Source organism: Centroberyx affinis, unplaced genomic scaffold (genome assembly GCF_046629955.1).
Source record: "Centroberyx affinis isolate AG114_WGS23_722 - 3 ecotype Tasmania unplaced genomic scaffold, CSIRO-AGI_Caff_v1 ptg003282l_1, whole genome shotgun sequence".
NCBI classification, from domain to species: domain Eukaryota; kingdom Metazoa; phylum Chordata; class Actinopteri; order Beryciformes; family Berycidae; genus Centroberyx; species Centroberyx affinis.
In genome coordinates this window covers 40,757-64,735 of record NW_027281298.1, presented here as the reverse complement: position 1 = coordinate 64,735, position 23,979 = coordinate 40,757, and the positions used below count along the sequence as shown (strand labels likewise).

Genomic DNA, 23,979 nt, shown 5'->3' with positions numbered 1-23,979 from the left:
GGCTGTATTTGATAACGAAATCTGACCCATGGATTGAGTATACTGTATATAGCCTACACTGTGCTGTCTGTACCAAGGCACACATGTCTGCAGTATAGTAAGGCTCCTATGGCTGAATGAAACATCATCACCATCATCACACAATTTCTGAAAGCAGTCCTCTTTTCGTGGTTTTTATTATGTATGGACTACTAAAGGATAACTATCTTTACCAAGCTTTTTCATAATCACATCACTTTAAATAAACAGAGCCTTGGTCAGGATCAAAGAGTTGGGAGAATCCGGTCTATAGGCTGTTTACACTGAGGGATCAGGAGGAGGGACCGGAGAGGCATTTCCACTATAGTGGGACTTTTCTGAACATGTTTATATATTTAAAAATGATGATGCAATTTAGAGGAGTCATTTATTGGAAAGGGTGAAATCAGCGTGAATCATTTTTCTCTTGAATTTTTCTGGATTTTTTTTTTTAATTTGGACTGCTCCTTTTGTTATTTTTGAGATTAAATCGCAATAAACGAGTAAATAATGCTGTGAAATAATTCAGTCATGCCATTCGCTCCAGCCGTCAGTGCAATCCACAGGTTGTTTTATCAGCACCTTGGATAGCACCCAAGTTTCCTTTGCGGAGAAACATGAAACCTACTTTCAAGACACTCTCATTTCCCCTTGAATGTAGTTCTTCACAGCAGCAGAATTTACTTGGGAGTAAACTGGCCTTGGCGGATGTTGGGCAACATAATAGGCAATTATTCACTTTTTTCACCGTTGCATAAAATTTCTTGTCTCCCACTTGTGTGTTGTATAGACATTATCACCAGGATTTGGCTTTTCTTTTTCAAAATTAAGACCTGGAAATAAGTATTTTGTTGAATTCATAATGAAATGCTCAATTAAGGTGTGAATAATTCACTGCAGCCAGGCAAGGAGAAGGAGAGAAAGATACTAGGTCAAGGACAGGTGAAGAAGCAGTGAGTGGAGTGATGCATCAGTCTGTTGAATCTAGTCCAACGCCTTCAGTGCAAAGCCCAAAATGTGCCAGTGAGGCAGATTCACTTGCTCAAAAAATATTCAGACAAATAGTGAATTTTCACTATTTGGGTGATATAGGGTATATAGGATGATCTTAATGCTATCTTTCTACTTGTAAAATTCACAGTGTTGTGGCATAAAATGTAAAAAAAAAAAAAAAAAAAAAAAAAAAAAAAAAAAGCAATATTCATTAAGCTTCTTAATGAAGTAGGGAAGGTCTGTGAACCGTGTTCTTTTTGATACAAAATAAGGAAGATCATGGCTTGGACCATGGAGTGGATATAAGAATAGATCAGATATCTTACTTTGAGATTCTCTGTGAAAACAGGCCCGGCGTTTAAACATAATATTCTACAAGCAGAAATCATATGATTTATTTTCAAATTTACCACTTTGTTAGAATTTGAGTATAAAAGCAGTTGACTAATCTAGTAGAATATATATATATATAGCAGGTGTATGCATTACATTGCTATTGGTCTCTGTATGATGGTAATCGGGATCTCCGTGTAAAATCTGTCCATTTCCAGCACTGATTACCTGTATATTTTGCTGCGTTTGTGTGCAACCAATTCACTGTCTACTTGTAGGCTAGATTTCTTGGTTCATAGATTCTCTCGGTCAGTCCAGTTGTCATGAAAAGGTAAGATCGAGATAACTCAAGCAAATAGAAGGCATTAAAATGTCATCTTTATCAGGCTAGTCGTGAACAGTCAATTTGTCATTTGTAATGTTTAGTTGCCGCTAATATGCATACACAAGCAGTGTGCAATCGTGCGTGTATCTACGTGTGTGAGTGTGTTCGCCGGCTCACGTGGATGCCACAATACAGCCGCTGAGGTTTCATGGACTTCCTGTAAATAGTGCCATGTTGTAGGTTTAATATTTCCTAGAAAGAGAAGTGACAATGTATTTCTCCTGGTAGTCTGGATTCAATATTGTCATATTCGTATTTTTTGTCAGCTTTATGGTTATTAAAGTACACAGTCCAGCAATATTTGGTTGGATGTTCTATGCCGTTACGCCTTTCATATATCCCTCCGCTGTTTTTTGTCCCCTTTCAGACTGTTTTGGTCTTTTCGCTGTTAGCAACGGAGAGAACCCGAGAGAGCTGTAAACCCCATTTTGAGATAATCGAAATTTTTTGTTAGGATTACATAACAAATTGACAAGAGGTGTAACACACACGTTTATTTCCGAAGAGTTATTAGCGCGTACTGTCTTTTTTTAAAGATCATTTTTTTCTGTTTTAATAGACATTGTACAGATTGCTAATTTAGCTAGCAAACGGTTGCTAGCTAGTCTGTTAGCATAGCATCTTCCTCAAGAAACTGAGGCAGACAAGCAGGTTGACATTAGCTTGCTAGCTAGCCAGATCTTCAGATTGCTAGCAAGCTGTCACACAACTGTATATCGTCTCATCGCAACAAGATTGCAGTGTGAAGCTGGTCGTTTTAAAATATCAGAAAACACTGCAAACGTTGTCGTTTATGGGATCACCATGTCAATGAAGGCCGGTGGAAATCGCAAGCCCGGCGGTGGCAGCACTGGTGGTGCCGCTGCCTCTGGTGCTGGCGGAAGCGGCGGGGGACGACAGAATTTGGGCAGGTCAGTTAAATTACGTTAGCGAAATTACACAGTAGCCGGGGCTAATGTGATCAGTTTCTAGGACATGGTTGTAATCGTTACCAATGGTGTCAGTTGTAGGAGGTGACATTTCTGGTATGTGGTCCAAAACTTGTATGTGTGTGTGAACGTATTTGGGCCTTGCGACGTGTTGGTCACCTAGCGTAACGTTATGCAGTTAGCGGGGCCTGTCTGTTCGCATGATGTTGGAACTCCGACCTAACGTTACCTCTTCTTAATGTTACATGTGAAATCAAACATAGCATTTGGCCTCTGTCCATGTATTTTGACCTATTTTGGTGGACTAACAGATTTTCTCGCGAGCTTGTAGTAGCAAAGTTGCTTGCTAAGTTGCTAATGTTAGTGTACTATCAGGCTTTGGACCAGCCTGAAGTCCATAGTTAGAGAGCCAGCTAGCGTTAATTAGCCATTTGACAGCCCATGCTTGTTATTCAGTGCACTTGCCTCATTCAGTGTTAACGGCTACTCGGCCAGCTAACGTTACGCAGCTTGGCGACTTTGATCTTAATCGATTGCGATAAAAGACGGCTTTTATTTTGATATGACTGGTATGTAGCTTGTTACCGCAACAATGCTGCAATGGGTTTGCCAAGAATTTGATACAAAATGTGTGGGCGCATGAAAGAAAGGGGCGGGGGTGGTGAAGGGGTGAGGAGGAGAGGAGAGGAGAGGGGAATTAGACCGACGGGCTTTCAACCTTGACGTTGCCGGTGCAGCTTGTGTGAAATAGTGTCCTTGAAGCATGACATTTGTGTAAATGTCGTTTTAAGACATAGCACATATTATCAATGTAGTAGCTGTATGCATATTGTGCATTTTGGCGTGATTATTTGGATAGCCTTCTATTCACCGGTCACTAGGACAGTATGTCCCATTCATTGCGTAGGTTTTATCCAATGGGGCCTTGCCGAAGATGTTGTAAAATAAGGTTGGACCAGTTAGACACCTAGATACAAGTGAAGCATAGGCCAGCCTATTGCAGTTCAGAAATGCTAAAATGGCTTGGACTGATTTAGTTTCATTATTAGGGAAATTAGCTTGTGAAAGTAGCTCAAGTGAATTACTTATTACTCATTCACTGCAAAAGTATATTGTAGGGAAAGTGGCCATTGCCAACATTGAATCAAGTGTGTGTATGTGTGCGTGTGCGTATGTGTGTGTGTGTGTGTGGCTGGCTGGCTGGCTGGCTGTGTGCCAGCTGCTGTACAAGGTGCATTTTAGGACATGCTTGAAAAAAATGTAGGCTACACAGTGTTTGGCTGACAGCCACTTGAACATGATTCTATCCAACAAAATATTTTTGGACTTAAGGGGAATTTCAGAATCCACACAATATCCACATATGGAAAGACTTTATATATAAAGTCTCATGCACATCGAGCGAAAATATGTGGCTGTAACCACACACTTAAGACCCAGGACTACTTGAGTGTGTGTGGTATGTGGATTTTTTTGCTCTACTGATGCTCTTCTTGTAGTTACCAACACCTACTTGCACGCTGTGCACAATGTTTTTTCTTGTGCTGTCATATGCACAATATTTGTAGATTGGAATAGGTCCAGTGATGGTGATGATGATTCTTGGGGATCTCCCGAAACCATGTAACAGCGGTTCTGTGCCACTTCATAGATTTACATCACCACCTTTTGAAATTTCCAATCAGTCAATGTTATGATTGACTACATTAGAGTATTATTTGGCTCCCCAGCAACACCTTGATACAAAATCCTAGAGAGAAGCGTGATACTGATGATAATGGTGATTCTGACAACAATGCCCTTTTTTTCAGAGGACGACACAGTGGTAAAGGTCCTTCTGCAGCAGTAAGTAACCTGTTTGAACAGTTATCTCTTGCAAGTCAGCAGGGCCCTGCTGTTTCAGTCTCAGAACTCTGTATTATGAGAAATAGATGTAGGCCTATACCTCACAGTACTGCATGGTATCAAAGAAGGGCTGGTCCTTCATAGAAAAAAATAAACACACACTGGATTGATGCTCCTTTTTGGTTTATTCTGTGCAAAGTTTCACCAAAAATCATCTGCGTTACTTAGACATACATTATCATGTTTTTGTCAGACGTACATTTGGTTGAAAAGTTGAACAGAATGGGCCACAATGGAAGCATAAATCCAGTGTGTGGGCATCTCTTTCTTATTGTTATGCACTGTTATGCAGGACTGATGAATGTGCGCACATTATCTCAACTTTTGCTTCTTATTTATGCATATGCCTAATAGTTGTCATAAGGCTGTCTGAGTTTAGTCTAATTTGTCTTTGAACAGTGGGAGCATTAGAACTTAAGTGTTTTTTTTTTTTTCCCTCAGGTCGTTTTCAATGGTGTATATGCAAATATGAGGATGGTCCATGTCTTGACATCAGTGGTGGTATGTGTACTGTGTGTCTATTAAGTCTTTGAGATGATGCTCCATTTGCAGATTATATGTAGTATGTGCTTTTGAATTTTGTCTTATGTGTAATAACAATAAGGAGACAAGGGAAGCAGGCTCAAACAGTCACAAGAAAACCTTGTGTGAAACAGCCATGTGAATCATGCTTACTGTAAATGAATTAGGTACAGCAGCATGTACTGCAGCCTGTCATTTACCACATGCTGTTGTCTCCAAAATGTCTACGCTGCAATAAACAAAGCCTGTGTAATTTGTAGAGACAGCTGGTTGCATAAACAAAGCGGAGATTGATCAATCATTTGTTTATTTCTGTTTTGCAGCAGATGGGTCTCTGAACTTGTTTTTTGAATGTGTAAATTGATATTGACACTGAAGTGTATGAGTGAGTACACAGTGAATAATGATAGGCTTACTTATTTACAGGGGACCAAATGTGAGCTGAAAGTGAAGAACGGAGCAGTCTATGAAGGAGTGTTTAAGACATATGGTCCAGAGGTAAGGATCACACATACGGTGAAGTTGTTCCTAGGTGCTAATAGTCAGTTGTGTATTTTCCTTGTTAACCGTGCTAATGGCTAAGGCTAAGTATGCAGGGAAGATAGTGCCTAGCCAGCACTCAACGGCAGCTTCACCCCAAAGGTGGCTTAGGAAAAGATCAGTGTCTCCATCTTTCCTTTTATGGAGGAGAGGTATGTGGTCCCTGATCTTCCCTTTTAGGTTGAAGTATTTCACAATCCTTCCCCTGTAGGAAAGTTTCATTTTGCACAAATGAAATGCTTAACCTGAGTGATGTTAGAGGTTTTCTGTACAGTTTAGTTGGCAGAGCATGGCCGTAGCTTCAGTTCCTGATGGAACATTAGAAACATTCTTTACCCCCACCAATGTTGTACTTTTTTGTCACAAAACAGCAGGGTTCATATTCATGTATCTCATATCAGGCGACCGCTTTTGTCAGGTCATGAGACCAGACTATGAATTACAACTGATTTCCTGTAGATCAGGGATAGCCAATCATGTGCCACAGAGGGCCAACAGTATATAGGTTTTCATTCCAACCAAACACTACATCAGGTGATTTCACTAATCAGTTCCTCCTGTCTGTTTGAAGGTCTGCTAATCAGTTTAAAATTTGCCCATCCCTCCTTTAGATGGTACCAGCCTCTTGCTTATTGAAATTTAACATTGTTTTCTCCCTCAGTGTGACCTGGTGTTGGATGCGGCTCACAGAAAGAGCCCGGAGCCAAGTGTGGGCCCCAGGAAAGAGGATATTGTAGAGAGCATCATTTTCAAGGCCTCCGACGTAGTAGTGGTGACCTTCAAAGATGTGGACCTGAATTTTGCCAGGAAAGGTACAGAAGCCATTGTTGTCAATTAATATTATCTAGGCGCACATACAGCGATCTTTTGACACCCGCTCTTGTACATAGTAAGCACTCATGAACAGGCGCACACAGTATAACTAGGTGTCACTTTGTATGTATTGCACATAAAAACAAACGCACGTATGCCAAAGTGAATGCCCATCAGTCCGTACACACAACTTATTGATCTCGTTCAGCCTGTATTTACTGCTGTGATGTCGCAGAGGCCGTGAGTTAAATCTTGTGCGTCTGCTTTGAGTGGCCAGTCATTGAAGACTAATGTGAAGTATTGATTGGTCCGAAGGTCGCCCTGGCACAGCGAGGACACTCAATAAAGGCTGAATGAGTCTCCTTCATCTAATTCATCTTGACCCATACAATTCTGTTTTGAACCATAATGGACTGTGTGGGAGGGTTTTATGATCTTAAAATGAACAGGCGATAAAGTGTCAAGGCTCACCTCATGATTCTATGAGATGGTAGTGCTGGGTTGTCATTTCTGACAAATTATCTTCTTGAACTGAACAATTGTGAATTGACTGACTGGAAATTTCACTTTGTTTTGCAGCAAAATCATTGTTAAGGTTACACATCCACCAGATGAGGATTTTTCCTTTTGGGGCAAGATGGCAGTTTACATTGTCACATGTACATTATTTTTGCACAGAGAGTCCGAAATCTCCATTTTTACATGTGGTCGCATAGCAACACTTGCCCTTAAAAAGCGCATCTGGTTGATCCGTTGACCCTGAATATGATAATTGACCATTACAGATTTACAAGAGCGGTAGACTAAGGGATGGGACTTCTCAAAAATGTATGTGGAGATGAGACTGGGTATCATCAGTGTTTCCTTTTTCAGGGGGTCGGGAGGGCAGGGGGTGGGGTTGGTGTCAACTGTTAGTGTGACCGCCAGTCAGTCATTCAGTCTGTCTGTCAGTCCATCTTCTGACTCTCTCTCATCTGTCTGTCTCTCCTCTCCAATGGTCTAGTCTCCTCTGACACAGGTAATATATGGCTGTTTTCTGCTCTCAACCTTTCTGTATGCACACATACACACTCATACACTCTTTGATAAGCTTTATTGAAAGATGAAAATGCAATGTGGGGATTTCCCAGGTTTGGGTCTAATCTTTTTAACAGAGTAATGAAAATGCATTAAAGTCCACATTGAGGCTTAATCATGTGAGGAACGCTGCCTTCATAAAATTTCAAATAGTCAAAGAGTCAAATATCTGACTCAAGTCAGTCTTGCTCCTTCTTTTCACCAGATCCTTCATTACCTTTAGGCTTGATGTTGTTTTCAATGGAGAAACAGCAGTTACCATATCACACAGTGTAATTAAATATTCATCTTGCTTATCCCACTTAGGCAGACACACATAACTGTCAGATGCATATGTATTTCATATGTTTAATTCCATTGAAAGCAACTGATTGCAAACTCATGTTGAGCTTTTGTAACTTAATTTGCTTTCTGGATATAGTGTGAAAAATCAGGTTATGCTGGGATGTCTAAATTAGGTTTGGGCCTGAAGTGTTTTGAAGTCATATAATTGATTGCAATCTAAATGCATGTTTGCTTACCCCCCCCCCCCAGTGCCCTCTTTTGATTTGTATATGTTGTGCTTTTTTTGTTTGTTTGTTTGTTTTTTTTCCTAATTCCAATCCCTGTGATGGACCATGTGTATTAAGCATGCCAGCCACCTCTACTGACATAATTCAGTCCTGCGAGCCCATCTCACAGTATGGAACGGATCTAGCATTTCTGAACTTGCCCTGCTCTCTGCCAGAAATGCTTGGATGCACTTTGCATTGTGGGATGAGCTGGGAGGAGCGTGTGATGTCACTCCAGGTGGTTGATACGCTTTATGCACGTGATCCATCAGTGCTAGCTCTTGGATGTTAGAGCAGACTTGGGTTGAAATGAGATTTGATTTCCTTTCAAATTCTATTGGGAGTTTTCGTTGAGCTTGCCTAGCCCTAGTTCATTTGAGCCAACCGAATCATTCTGAAAGTTCCCATGGGAGCAGTGTGAGCGGTCCTGAAAGTATGGACTGTCATCAGTCCCAAGTAGAATTTTTATACACGTGAAAGTTGTGTCTTTAAGATGGGAGTAATGGAGGGAAATGTAATAAATGCTAAAGAAAGTGGAAAAAACAAACACTATGATGCCTACAATGAATTTCTTATGAAGGTCAGATGGCTTCTCCTCTTGAATTAATTGGTTTATGTTTTTTCAAGCTAAGATGGGTGGGAGTGCCTTTTTCACTTTCTTTACCAGACATAAGTCATAAACCTATTAGATTTAGCATTACCAAGGCCAGCTCAAGCGATCACTCACTTATTTTTGAAAGGATTCTTCCCCAATCCAGTTGGACCCATGTCTGGTTGTGAGTGTGTGTGACTGGTGTACCACCACTACCTCCCTGTAGGCCTTGCTCTGAGAGCCTGTGGCAGAAACTCTTCAGGCTTGAGCACTTGCCTGCATAAGCAGTGAGAGAGCAACCATGTGTCGCCGTTTGACTGTATTTCACCATGAGCTTCTGTGTGTGTATGTATGGGTAACTTGTATTTCTGTGTGTGATTGTCTGCTGTATAGAAATGTGTATTTCTTTGTGTCTGTGTGTCACAGACAACTTCACAGATGCAGCAGTGAGCAGCAGGATCAACGGAGAGCACAAGGAGAAAGATCTTGAGCCCTGGGATGGAGGAGAGACACACACCTCTGACAGCCTGGAGTCCCTGGACACTGACGTGGTAAGAAGAGACACACACACACAGAGTACACATCGATATATCACCTGCTAACACACATTCTCTTCCAGTCTTGGTCTTTGACTTGGTCTTGGTTGAGGTAGATGTTTCCATAACAGTGAATGCCATGTTGCTTAATGATAGAATTAAGGCAAGATAGCTGGAACGCCTCCTCTTTTAAGGGACTGGCTTATATAACCCATCTGTTCACTGACCTAGGATGTTAATATTGGATATTAATTGCTTGTAGGATATTAATGGCTTGTAACTGATGCTTTTAAAAAGAATACAATGTATGTCTTGAAGTCATGATTTCACTCGCACCTTGGTGGAAATATACAGGATTGGATGTTTTATTTTTGTTATCCTTGACAGTTTCTCCTCTCCTCATGCATACATGTTATCCGTTTTAAATATGTCGAAGAGAGAAAGGAATCAAGTCTATAGGAGAAATAACCACCCTCACCTTTGCTTTGTTTGGTGTAAAAAACAATTAAATGTCTTCAGTGGAGAAAGTGGTTTGCGCTCAAAAAAGAAGAAATACATTTTCCAAGACCTTTCATGTTCTCGTTATATTAGTTTTTTTTATTTTTATAAATAATTTTTTATAAATGCATTTATAAAAAGAGAGAAAGGAACAAAGAAGGTGCATGTCATCTGATGTACAGTAGTCATCTGATGCATGGTTCTCTCTTTCTCTCTCTCACTCTCTTTTCTCATTTCTCTCATATCAGTCGAACGGGTGGGACCCCAATGACATGTTCAAGTACAATGAGGAGAAGTATGGAGTCTTGTCTACGTACGACAGCAGCCTGTCCACATATACGTAAGCTTCTATCGTAATATGTCTGTCTCTGTGTGTATGCATTGCTGTGTTCAAAGAGTTTTCACTTTTTTAGCACACATTCCTGCATCCGTGGTCATTATTTTCAAGAACTACTGAAAATAAAATATCACTTGAATGCAGTGTTTCTTAGTCTATGGCTCATGGACCTTTTTTCTGATGGGCCCCCACATGACAAGAGTAAAGATAAACAGGGATGTGATATATTTAATGATATATTTATATATATTATATATTTGATATATTTAAAAAAAAAAAAAAAAAAATTGATGATTTAATGATGATGTCACAGGGGCTTGAAATCAGGCCTTCTGTTTGACGAACAGTCTCCCTAGTCACTGCATCGCCCTGCTGCTGTGTCTGACCTGTGCTTGTTTCCCAGCGTCCCTCTGGAGCGGGACAACTCGGAGGAGTTCCTGAAGAGGGAGGCGCGTGCTGCCCAGCTGGCCGAGGAGATTGAGGCCAGCGCCACTTACAAGGCTCGCGTGGCCCTGGAGAACGATGACCGCTCTGAGGAGGAGAAATACACTGCTGTGGTGCGAGGGGAGAGGGAGGCACACACACTAAGCAGGTGCGACCAGGACCCACACACACACACACACACACACACACACACACACACACACACACACACACAAACAAGAGAGAGAAAAGCAGTTCCAGCTAGTTCAATAAATAGCAGCCCAGATAGTGCCCAGAACAACTACTTACATTTTGGCTGATGAGAAATGCTTAACTGCATGTAATATAGTATAGAATTAAATCCTCCCCTTCATTATCTTGACTTGTACTTGTTCATCTAACACCTCTGCCTGTGGTGTGTGTGTGTGTGTGTGTGTGTGTGTGTGTGCGCGCGCGTGCATATGCTTGTGCGTGCATGTGTGCAGAGAGAACAAGTACATTCCCCCAGGTCAGAGGAACAGAGAGGCGATGTCATGGGGGGCGGGGCGTCAGAATTCGCCCCGTCTGGTTCAGAGCTCAGCTGGACCCTCAACTCCACGACCAGGACCTCACGACTACAGCCCCAGCTCTGGGGCCGACCAGAGGGTGGTGAACGGAGGTAGGGATGGTGCATCACACACACAACCCAATGCTGTTGATTGATTGAATTTATTGAATGTATTCTATTAAGAACTAGTACATGAATAGGATTCAGACAGAAAATAATTTCACGTACAGTCATCAAGGATAACACAATAAAGCTCAAGAGCTTATTTCCATTGGGGTGGGGTTATTAAAAGGCCAGCACAAAGACAGAATGACATCCTGTACAAACCAGTAGTCTCACCAATGAAAGACTCCATAACATGACAATCATAAAATCACAGAATAAATATAATTTAGTGGAACCGGCCACAAAGACAAAGAATATCAACATACTCAATATAGTAGAGTGTAGGTTTTTTTCACTTGCCATCCACTTGGTAAAAGCCTTTCGTAAAGAAAAACAAATCAGAAACAGACACACACACAGAGTGACTGCACAGTTTGCTTCAAGCTGCTCATCCTGTAGTAGAATAGAATCTTTTTTTTTCTTTATCTTCTACTGTTTATTGGACCGGTGGTGAGCTTGGCTTAGAGTTTCTGGGAGGTTCATTTGTGTTGTAGCTGTCTTGGGTTGTTTTATGCATTTATCTATTTTTTTTTCCTTATGTCATTTCAATCAGTTTATCCCTGCTTTCCCTTTCTTTCTTACGTTTATTCATCTGCCACTACTTTCTATTTTTGTTATAGCTTTGTTTTTCTCCCCCTGTAATTAGTTGTCATAAGCTGTTTGTCATCCTTTATCATTTGTCCCTCCCTCTTTTAGGTTCATCCCATTGGCCCTCACCCTGTCCGTCTCCTTCCTCCCGCCCCCCCCCTCGTTACCAGTCTGGCCCCTCCTCCCTGCCTCCTCGGGCGGCCACGCCCACCAGGCCGCCCTCCAGACCCCCCTCTCGACCTTCCAGGCCTCCCTCCCATCCTTCCCACCCCTCCTATCCCTCCTCATCTTCCTTGGCCCACCATGGGCCCACGTCGCCAGCCTCCACCCTGCCCAAACGCATGTCTTCAGAAGGTACCCACATCAGTGTGGAGTAGACCTGGGCAAAAGCATGAGTTGAAGGTGGATGGATTGGTCTTAATTTGGAAATGATATTCCCATTCATGATTGAAGCTGTTCAATGTGTCTCAAAAGTTAAATCTGGATATTTTAACCTACTTTCAAATACAAAATTTGCCCAGGTCTAGTGTGGAACAGCACACAACACAGAATAGGGTGAGGTTGCTTGTAAAGACTGATCTGGGGTCAGTTTTGCAATTTCCCCACAAATGGAAAATGTGAGGATTTAGCAGCCAGAAAGCTGATCCTTGGTCAGTGCCTCAGGCAGTTTCACCTTGGCATGTGGGAGCACCACAGTGTGTGCAGAGCCTTCTATCTAGCAAGAGTTACGCCACTGAAAGCAGCAAGGCGCCAACTGTTCCAAATCCTTTGATAGAAAACTCAATAGGAAGACAACATTGCTAGGCAGCATACAATTTCACCAGTTGAGCAGAGGTTTGGCTATTATTGAATTGCAGCCAAATTTGTACAAATAAAAACTGAAAGGAATGAGGTTTAAAAAGGTTCCAAATGTCCAATGTCGCAACTTTTTCTTTTGGATACAAGGCTTTGCGAAGATGCGGAATGAAGCACAGGCAAGATGCACACTGGCTTTGGCTGGAGAGGAGTTGATTTTTCACTATTTGTTCTAGACCTAGTTGTAACAGAGCGACATGTAAGGGATAATGCCTGATGAGGTGTCCATTATCAGGAATTAATGGACGACGGGGAGGCCAGAACCGTCCGATGCGCCTCCGCGGAGTCCATTAATTCCTGATAATGGACACCTCGAAGGGCATTATCCCGCTTATACCATGGTCACTTGCCAAAGAAAAAAAAATAAGACCATTAATTTATATTTTCATGCGTTTTGTAATCAAAATCTAAAGTTTTTCGCAAGCCATAACTCAGTTTCCCTGGTAACACCTGAGGGTTTGACTAATACCTGAAACAATCATTACCATCCCATAAGGTTCTTATGCAATGGAAACGTTCACTACTCCAGTAAATAGGACGAGCCTTAGATACGACTTGGCAACGGGAGATATTTCTAGTCCGCTCAGCTCATAGAACCCTTTGGCTCAGCTATGAGCCAGAAAGCTAACGTTATGCTAGCAAGATTCAAAGTCAATAACATTGCGTACGGTTGACAAACAGTAAATATAATTTCACAGTATGTTTAACAACAAGACTAGCTAGCTATCCAGCCATGTCATTGTCCCCAAATCAGTATCAAGATTTTCACAAACAAATGAGACAGGCCATGTGTACTGCCGCAGCCTGAAGTAGCGAGTTGAATAGCGAATGGGATGCGAGATGATCGCTTACCGTATGTGATACAAAGTATCAGTAAGTTCAGAGGGGCAGTGTACTTCTTGCAGCTTGTGTGTTACAGTCGCCATCCTGTGGTGTTCAGAGGATGAGGCACTATGCTATGGTTACTCATTTTAGATACAGGCTGATACTACGTAGCCAGCGCATTAATTTAGAACGGTGAACAGACAGTTTCTCTGGAACTACTTAGTAGGTGTCCATTATCAGGAATTGGATGGACACCCTGCAGCCAATCAGAATCGAGTATTCAACCAGACCATGGTATATGCAGAGATAATTTCAGATATTTGAGGAACTTGAGGTACGCTCAATTTTAGTTACAAGAGGCTTGATTGTGTGCTTTAAAAGGGTATATATCAAAAGAGAACTTGTTTTTCCTATGTATTTCCCATATATTGAATCTATTCAACTGCTATTTTGCCAAAGATCAGTTTTGCACTGGGCTGTCACCTGTGAAGCAGACACTGCTAAGCTCTTAACTGGCACAAACTCTGCTAAACAGTGAATGCTTTAAAGTTGGGTTTCCACCTCTCCTTCTCACCTCCTACCTCTCCCCACCTCCTCTGTTAATTCTTGCTATTCTATTTATTTCACTCTTCACTTGGTTTTGGTTTGAACAGTGTGGCGTGGTGTTTGATCACTCTCCAGGATCATCTGCAGTGTCTCCACTCACTTGCTTGTAACCAATAACATTACTGTATGGTGTGACATCTAAATGTAGAAGACCAGCAAGTAGAAGTCAGCTCAGCGCTTTGGGTTTCGAGACACAGATGAGTTTCAAAGAGAGACCTCTGTATGGCAGGATGGTAGGAAAGGAGGACAGCAGCTCAGTGTGTTTATCTCCCCTCTCTTGTCTGTTTCTGGATTTCCCTCTTTCTTTGTCTCTCTTCCTCTTCTCCAGGCCCCCCTAGGATGTCCCCAAAGTCCCAGCGGACGCCCCGTGCCCACAGAGTGCCGCCCTGCCGGACCACTGGAGTCCCTCCAGGAGTGGACTTAATCTCCCACAATGCCCCTGGAGAGCTCCCAGTGACTCCACCAACCAGGAGCAGCTCCTCTGGAGGAACCTGGTCCTCAGTGGTCAGCGGAGGTAGAACATTCCTTCCTTTCCCTTTCCTTTCCTTTCTATCTTTTCTATCTGTCCTTTTCTTGACTTTTATTTTCATCCTTCCTTCAAAACTTACAGTGTTTGTCTACTTTATTCACTTGATGCAAAGGAAATAATAAAATAAAAAAACACTGACCAGATGGTCTGCAATTCTCTGTGCATGGGTGTCCCTCCCAGTTCTGACTGGCTGTGACGATAATTGGCTTCATCCTCACATTGTAGACAAAGTGAGTCACGGTCAGGGGAGAGTTGCGTGGCTGCCTTTGAACAGGGCACTTAAAATATTCCATCAACTCATGCCATTTGGTCAACGAATCCAAAGTACCTCACAGTACCATTAGTACATGCATTTTTACCATTTTTTTTTAACCCGTAACCCTGGCAGTACTTATCTTCTAATGTTGGCCGCAGGACAGTACACAGTGGGTAAAGTTGTTTAGGGTAACTGTTAGGGATGGGACGATATATCGAATTTCAATATAGCACAATACGTATCATGGGGCAGAAAAATATATCACAATTTCACAAGCTCTCCATCCAAATTAAATTATTTGCACTTTGTAATTACATTCTTACATTGTTGTTTACATTCTAGCAAGCCAATGACATAGCTAGAAAGATTTGCGACTCAGACATAAACATAATTCTGCACAGTCATACTTGAACTTTTATTACATTGTATCGTGTTTGTATCGAATCATGAACCCCATATCACGTTTCAAATCGTATCGTGAGGTAGACATATCGTCCCATCCTTAGTAACTGTGAAGGTTAATGATGTGACTTGGCAGCTTGTGATCACTAAAATCTCATGTCTCCTTCTCCTCTCCAGTACACAGACCTCGCTCCCCTCGACAGAACAGCATGGGCGGAGCCTCTCCTGGCTCCTCCTCCCTCCCGTCCCCCCAGACGGGGACGGCTCCTGTGGAAACAGTTGCCACGCCAACATCAGCCTCCTCTCCTACTGCTGCTAGCCCCGCCCCCAACATGGTCGCCACTCCGTCAGTAGAAGGTGAGCTTGCCGTTTACCCTCAAGGTATTTATTGAAATGGGAAAGCAGGAATAGGGAACACCAAGTATGGTATGATGTATCTGACTTGGTGTGTACTAGGATTTTCTGTTTTGCTCTAGGTTCTGTCATGCAGTCAGTCAATTATCAAAAGCATTTTGTTCATAAATCCTTGCTCTGCTTTAGTGCCCAGAGTAAACTTAATTCTCCATTTCTCCTGTCTCTAAAGCGAAAGAGTGTCGTGTCCAGGAGACGAGACAGACGTCACCCACAGCCAACAAGGAGAACGTCAAGCCTCTGGACAGCTCTCCTAGCATCACCAGACCAGTCTGTAAAGGTATTCACTAGACTGCAGTGTGCATGATGGGAAGCTTCGTCACTGTAGGGGTCTTTCACTGAGACACTGATTTTGTTTGTTTATTTATTAAATTTTTTTGCAGTAATGTTTTTCTACAATCTGGATTTATATGATAATGCTTGAACTCCAAATCATCTGTCTCTTCTCTCCCCCTTTTCCCCTCGCAGGACCTCCTTCCATGGCAACAGACCACAGAAAACAAATAGATAATTTAAAGAAATTTAGTGTAGATTTTAGGGTAAGTAGATTGCCCTCATCTTTTTAATTTTTACCGTGTTAGGATGCCGAATATCTTGTGACAGTGTTAACAATCTCATGATACTGAGGCTGCACAAAGACATCTGCTGTACAGCTACAATAAGAGAGCTTGTATGCTGATTACCATCTGTATTTCATGCTCTTCTGTCTCTCCTACCTCTCTTCTCCTGTGTTTCTTCCTCTCTCCACCTCCCCTCTCCATCCATCCAGTTGCAGTCCAGCTCCAACCCAGACCCCGTGTTTGACCAGATGATGACCAAGCCTCCCAGAGATCCGGGGGACAAGCCTAAGGACCTTCCCCTGGACAAGGCCTCCGCAGTGGGGCGGGAGGGTGGCGAGGAGGGCGTAGCGGCGATGACTGCCGGCACCCCCGGCGGCGCCCCAGCCCCCTCCGCCGCCGCCACAAACACCAGTAAGCCTGGCAGCCCTGCGGCTCCCTCCCCCTCTCCCTCAGCCCCCGACCAGAAGAGGGCGGGGCTGGATGTGACATCACAGGGAGTCCAGACAACGGCCACGTCCACGTTCGGCGGGCCCAAGCCGGAGGACAAGGAGGAGAAAAAGGAGGCGGTGCAAGAGTGAGTGGAAGGGGCAGAGCGGCCGGGAGGGGAGGCGGTGGATATTGGTGAATGCTAATTTTCTTTCTCTTCCTCTTCCTCTTGCAGTCAAGTGAGAAAGTCAACTCTGAACCCGAACGCCAACGAGTTCAAACCCAGGTTCAATACGCAGGTCAGTCTGCTCTGCTGCTGCCAGACCTTTTAAACACAAGCTGAAACTGAGGTTATTAGACCTAACTTGTGTTGGGCTGTGTATGTGTGTGTGTGTGTGTGTGTGTTTGTTTTTCTTTATGCGTTCCTTCACTAGCCCAAACCAGCCAACACCACCACGCCCCCCCGGCCCCAGGGCCAGCCCAGCCCCTCCATCGTGGTCCAGCAGCCCCCAACTGTCTACGGCCAGACGGTCTGCTTCCCCCAGATGTACCCCCTCACACCCGTCAGCCCCGGAGTACAGGTGAGACACACACCTGCATACACACATACAGGCAGCAGAGATCACCCTGCACACCCTGCTGAATCTGTGTGACACACAGAATTTAGACACACACACAACCAAAATCTACCTACCATCACCACGAGGTCTCCCAGCATGCTTCCTTATCAGTCTGTCCTTGTTTGTTTCTTTTACATTCTTTCCTTTTGTCTGTCTTTGCTTCTGTCTTTTTTTTGTTTCTGTCTTTCAATCTTTCGTTCAGTCTCTCTGTTTTTCTTATGTCTTTCCTCCTCTCTCGTCATTCACCTCTGATGCATCCCGTCATTATTTTCTCCTTGAAGCCCTCTTTCTCCCCAGATTTTATTTTAACAAGGAGTATCTCACCTTTTTTGTGACTGTGTGTGTGTGTGCACACCTGCTTGTGTGCGTGTGATCTATTTTTTTTCTAGACCCTGAGGCATGCCCATCTTTCATGCTGTACTTTTTTTTCCTCTATCATCTGCCAGACACAATTAGTACATTGGCATGGATTATTGCTATTGAATGATTTGAATAATGTTAAGGTAAACATGTGGGATTTGACAGTAAGCTTAAAAAATTTGAAAGAGAAAACAGGAAATATATGAAATACTTATACAATATGCTGTATCATTTTGAGCAATCTGAGAGCACATAACATGTTTTCAACAAGAATATTTTTGATGAAAGTAATATTTTGTATTATTTTGTATTTTTGTAGTAGTGAATTACATTTTTTTCCTAAGTTGCTTTAAGAAATACTTGGTGATCCAACATCAGACACGTGTAAAGGAAAAAAATACCTTGGTTACCAACTAAAGAGTGGTTCTTTTTTCCTTTTCTCCCTCTCCTCCTCTCTCTCTCGCTCCATTAGAAAAGCATAATATGGAAGGTTTGTGAATTTTTTTCTAAGATTTATTTTTTTTTAATCTTTTTTTTTCAACCCAATCAGTACTGAGATGTTTTGCTTGCTTGATGAATTAATGCCCATCAGATGTTGGTTTGCCAACTTCTTATTGCAATCCGTTTAAACTGTCATCACGGATGGACTTTTAACCTCATTTTAGTTTCTATTGGCTTCATCAGCTTAAGATGACTTTCAGCTAATAGAGGATTTCAAGCCTCGTTCTGTTTTTCTAGGCTATGTTTTATCATCGTCTGAGAGCAGATGTTGTCACTGATAAGATATTAATGATACTTTATGTGACAAATGCATGTTGTATACTTACAGACTTGGAGAATGAAAGATGGCAAATAGTATTTGGGTTGTAGTGATAGTAGTAAAACTCCTTTTCTGCCCAGTGATAGACAGGCATAGAGAATGCATGTGGCCTCAGGTAAGAGATCAGTCACACTCTCTCACACACTCATATCGTAGTCCACTATGCAGTAATCCACTGTGGGTGTGTGTTTGTGGGGTGTGTGTGCATGCGTGTGTGTGTGTGTGTGCTGTGGAGTCAGCTATTAAGGCAGAGGTCAGAAGATGAGTAGTTTATGAGCAGCTCCACAGACATGCAGTGAGGACTAGTCCTAAACAAAAATTCATTTTTAGTCAAGAGCTAGACTTAATTGTTGTTGAAATGAGGCCATAGAGCTCCGAGTGAATCTGAATAGAATTAGGAATCACTTCAGTGACATTTAAATGTTTTTCTTATTTCCTTCACCCACCATCCTCCTCCTCCCCTTCTCCCTCCAGTCTCCAGCTATGTACCACGTTCAGATGCCTCATATGACGGTCAGCCAGTCTAAACCCTACAGACCAGGTAAAGGTGAGAACAACTACTGCCCTCTCTGTCTTCCTCTCCCACTCTCTCAAGTCGGTGTCTCTTATTCTCACTCTTTCTCTCTTGTGGCTCTCCTATTTCCTCCCACTCTCCTCTCTGAAACTTACTACAAACCCAGTAGGGGAGATGAAACAACTTGCACCGTTTCAAACCCCCAGGCATCCTTCTTCTCCACCATGACTCTGTACTTCAAATGAAAAAAAACAAAACAAAAAAAAACCTCTTCTTCTCTTTGCTTCTGTTCCCTGGCTCCCACTGTGAACTCCAGTACCCAACATGCCCCAGCAGAGGTCAGACCAGCACCACCCTCAAGGCACGCCCACCATGATGCACCCGGCAACGGCAGCAGGACCGCCCATCGTAGCACAGAGCCCCGCCTACTCTGCCCAGTACTTCACCTGCAGCCCGCAGCAGTTCACCAGTCAGCCTCTGGTGCAGCAGATGCCACACTACCAGTCACAGGTTAACTATTACTATCAATACCAGTACCACCACTATACCTACAAGCAGCTTATTTGTCAGCCCCAGGCCCAGCAGGCACCTTATTATCACTCACATGTAACCATTATAATTACGACAGTGCCATCAGTCGGCGCTGCCGGTGTTACTGCCAATCTGTAGCTCTGCCAGCTGTTCACTACTCAGCCATTTGTGTGGCAGATGCCTTGTGTCCATCAGCTTGACACTGGACTAGCGTGATGCCAGTGTTTCATTACTTCTGATTTGCGGCGCTGACTACAGGCTCTTGGCTCTCCTATCCAAAATGCCACCGATGTGCCAGCAACAGGCCATGATCGAACGAAACTGCACGAACACAGACGTTTTTAACAAAAATTAGCATCAGGCTGCACCGTAGGAAGGAACGTGATGCCACATTTTATGTTTCGTGTAGGGATTATTACGCACACACACTCGCTCTCACTCTCATTCAGTCACTCACTGTGTCTCCCTGTGTGTCCTGTAGGCGCAGCATGTGTTCAGTCCGGTAATGCAGGGCAGCGCCAGGATGATGGCGCCTCCCACACACGGGCAGCCCAGCCTCGTCTCCTCCTCGACCACACAGTACCCAGAACAGACACACACCATGTATGGTAAGTCACCCCGCACCTGTGTGTGTGTGTGCACATATGAGTTTGTGGTTGGTTAGACAGTACAGGCAATACGCCGTACTATATCTAAATACAATATATGCACCTGTTCGTACCTTATTAATATCTGTGTAATTAATTTCTAGAGGTCTTGTTAAATTTCTGTCCAACTCCTGTCTGTCTATCTTTCTGTCTCAGTGTCGCCAGGGCCGATGCCCCAGCAGTACCCCCACCCCAGCGCCACCCTGCACCCCCACCCACAGCACCCCCAGCCCTCAGCCACCCCCACGGGCCAGGGCCAGCAGGGCGGTCCCCCGCAGCACGGAGGTCCCCCTAACCACCCGGCCCCCAGCCCAGTCCAGCACCCACAGCACCCGCAGGCGGCAGCAGGTGAATATGTTACGGCTGGCCCAGCTGAAATACATATTATGGACCCATGGAGTAATTTGTGTACGTCACTATACATTACTTTCTGAGTTGAGTATCTTTTTAAAAGGAACGTACAGTAGGCAAGGATAAGGTGATGAGGCCTCTGGAGAAGGCTTTAAAATCTCTGAAGAGTATGAATGAAACTGTTTGCTCACTGGTGAGTAGTACTCCTGTTATATTGTGTGTTTCTGCTTTCTTTCGTGTGTGTGTGTGCATGACACAGCGGCAGCAGCAGCCCAGGCCCTCCACCTGGCCAACCAGGCCCCGCAGCAGCAGATGTACTCAGCCCTGGCCCCCACGCCCCCCTCCATGACCCCGGGGCCCAACCCCCAGTCTCCCCAGGCCTCGTTCCCTTCTGCCCAGCAGACAGTCTATATCCACCCGCAGCAGGTGCAGCACGGCTACAACCCCAACCACATGGCACACGTGCAGCAGGTAGGTCACAACTAGCGGGCTGTTTGCATGTTATACACCGGGTAGTTTCAAAACTAGCAGTGTTTCCTGGAGATTATATTTTGTAGATGTTGGGGTTGTGAGAGCCAGGTTTGCTCCTCTGCCCGTTCCAGGATCAGTTCCAGTAGCTGTTGCAGTTTAGCTCCTTTTTGGGTATTTATATCATGATATAAAGATAGATGCTGTAATTGCCACTGTAATTTTTTGGCAGGCTGGGCATAAGGTGAGATGATAAATTTTCACTGCATCTTCATTTTTCTAGTTGTGGGTGCAGTTGTTTTTAGCTGAAGGGGCCCACCGCAGCAAAATAAATGTAAAAGAAACATTTATTTTAATTGAGGTGCATTCCAGCCATGCTAATACCATTATAATAAATGGAAATGGCTGCAATGCTAACTGTTTTTGGTAACCAAAGAGATAGTAAGTGATCTTTCTTGCACTCTCTTGTCTTTATGTTCACACACACTGCTTGTCAGGAAACCTTTCAGGCAGTACACATGCATCGTTACCCATAATTCCCCAGAGGGCTTTCTTCATTGTGATTACGGGTCCTTCAGGGATATGGCTAAGATTCAAGGCGAAACTGAGTTTATTCAACCGTGTATTTGTACCCCTAATCAGAATACAAAATGCCCTGTTATTATGCTGTTATTGCTATATTTAAGAGCTTGATGGGATGTGAAGTTTTGCCTAAATTCTGTAGTTAGTTTGGAGAGTTACTGTGAATAATTTGTGTTAACACGGGGGATGCTATATCCCTTTATCCCACCCCCCCGGCCCCAAAATTGTCCTCTGATCATAACCATAGATGATATCCATTTTTGCTACTCATGCGACTCACTCATGTACACATAAATAGGTGCTGGAGAATGTTGTGTGCGTCTCTTGTCCCTCTGTCCCTCTCTCTCTCTCCCTCTCTCTCTCTCCCTCTCTCTCTCTCTCTCTCTCTCTCTCTCTCTGTCTGTCTCTCACTGTCATTCTCACTTTGCTTCTCACTTTCACTCTCTCTCTCACACACGACATAACACAAACACACTCACGCCTCCTGTCTCCCACCCAGGCCCACATGCAGTCTGGCATTGTGCAATCGCACCACGCGGCGCCCACCCACCCCCCGATGATGCTGATGGCCACCCAGGGTCCTCCAGGCGGTCCGCAGCCCCCCATGCCCCAGACCGCCCTCAACCCCATCCCCGTCTCTTCCACCACACACTTCTCCTACCTGGCACACCCACAAGGTACGCTCGTTTTCTCAACCAGCACGCTCCTGCAGGGTGGAGTCGGGAATATATACAGTGCCAGTCAAAGGTTTGGACACATGTTTTTTATTATCTTAAAGCCATTTTGATCTTAAGGCTTATGCTTAAATGCTTGAAATGAATGTTTTAGACAAATATAAATAGTGAAGTTGATCCTGTGTATGCATTTTTTCCAAAGCCTTTGCCTTTCCATCAAGGCAAAGGGCGGCTACTTTAAAGAATCTAAAAGATAGTTTTGATTTGTTTAACACTTTTTTGGTCACTGCATAATTTCATAAATGTTATTTCATAGTTTTGATGTCTTTACTATTATTCTAAAATGTGAAAAATAGTAAAAGATAAAGAAAAATGCATGTGTCCAAACTTTTGATTGGTAGAGTATATAGTTTGTCTTTTTTTCCCCCAAAGTGAGGATTACTGCATGATTAGGATAACATTATGCCTGATCTCTACTCACGAATTGTTTTGTTATTAAAATAAATAAGGTTAAATTATTACTTAAGCAGTTACAGGGAATTATTTGGAGCATCAGTGGAAAAACATACATGTCATCTTGAAATGGGGCCAGCATTAAATGCAGATAGATTGCATAGTGAACACAGCTGCTGTATGCAATATCTAGCCAATTAAGTAAGGTTTATACTTCTTTTAAGACTTAATAGGTTGTGTTGCTGCAGTTTATCATCTTTCTGTATCTCTGAACTTAATTTTCCCCCATTTTGTGTGTTCTCTCGCCTGCAGTGCAACCTCACCATCAGCAGCAGCTGTAGATAGAGGGCGCCGGTGAGCTGAGGGACCCACTCTGCCTCGCGCTTCTCATCCAGAGCCTTCATAACCAGACGATGAAGAGAACGACACCCTCCCTCTCCTCTCTCTTTCTTCATCTACATGCTTCACATCAGCTTTTCTCCTCCCTTCATCCCTCCTTCCCCTCCCCTCCATCCCTCCCAGACTAGGCAATAAGAGAATGTTAACAGATTGATGCAGTGACACGTTTTAATGAGCTAGAGTTTTAACATTAACAGACAGGATTGCTCTTATTCTGCCCCTGTTCACACACAGATATCTACACACACATAGTTATGCAGCACATACACACACAGTCAAAACACACATCTACACACACACTTTCAGAGGGTCCCTAATTGCAACTTGAGTCAGCTTGCCAACTAAGAAGCGAAAGAGAGAGTGAGAGAAAATAAGTGAGTGAAGAAGAAAAATCAACTGGAACTTGTATTTTGTCTGCACCTTGTTATGAAAAAAAAAATCTTCCAACTTTTAGACAGTATTAATCTTACTGTTTATCTATTGCTGCTGCTGCTATGTGCTGCGTTTGTTTCCAGACTACACAACAGGTTTCTAACCAAACTAAAAAAAAACATGACAAGAAGCTTCCTGTGAATTAACAAACACGTTTTGGCAGCCAGAGGACAGGAGAAACGTTATTTATGAAATTATGATGGCTGAGGTGATCAGATCCCACTTCTCACCCAACCATTGTGTAACTTTTAAGTTAAAAAAAAAAAACTTTTACTTTGTAGATAATATAAATAATTTAAAAAATGAGCAAAAAAAATTAAAAACAATAAAAAAGTTTTAAAAACTGAATGACTGTTGGTGTGGTTCTTCCTTCAGTGTTGAAATGCATTATCTCTGCAGGATCAATCTTCATTTGCGGTACAGTTTACGCAGAATATCTGGTAACCCTTCAAGTTTAGCAGCCACAGTGACGCACATGCAAGTCATTTCCATGGAGGGTTATGACT

The 23,979-nt window shown here is 43.2% G+C and overlaps 1 protein-coding gene across 6 annotated transcripts; it reads left to right on the top strand.

The window, feature by feature from the left end:
* Positions 1-2,128: 2,128 nt before the first annotated feature.
* Positions 2,129-23,794, top strand: atxn2 (ataxin 2). 6 transcript variants are annotated; one of them, XM_071538487.1, is made up of 26 exons: positions 2,129-2,640; positions 4,470-4,503; positions 5,005-5,064; positions 5,512-5,583; positions 6,287-6,437; positions 7,442-7,456; positions 9,085-9,209; positions 9,941-10,032; positions 10,433-10,621; positions 10,938-11,110; positions 11,861-12,106; positions 14,367-14,552; positions 15,403-15,582; positions 15,809-15,916; positions 16,105-16,175; positions 16,406-16,770; positions 16,858-16,921; positions 17,057-17,203; positions 18,075-18,092; positions 18,897-18,963; positions 19,253-19,446; positions 19,949-20,075; positions 20,271-20,462; positions 20,725-20,936; positions 22,015-22,262; positions 22,955-23,794. In XM_071538487.1, exons 1-26 carry the CDS (start codon positions 2,534-2,536, stop codon positions 22,998-23,000), a joined length of 3,489 nt encoding a protein of 1,162 aa, XP_071394588.1. In that variant the 5' UTR covers positions 2,129-2,533; the 3' UTR covers positions 23,001-23,794. The 6 variants fall into 6 exon arrangements, with proteins under 6 accessions (XP_071394588.1, XP_071394590.1, XP_071394587.1 ...); XM_071538489.1 differs by having other exon boundaries at positions 18,897-18,969; positions 22,015-22,192; XM_071538486.1 differs by having other exon boundaries at positions 18,897-18,969.
* Positions 23,795-23,979: the final 185 nt, after the last annotated feature.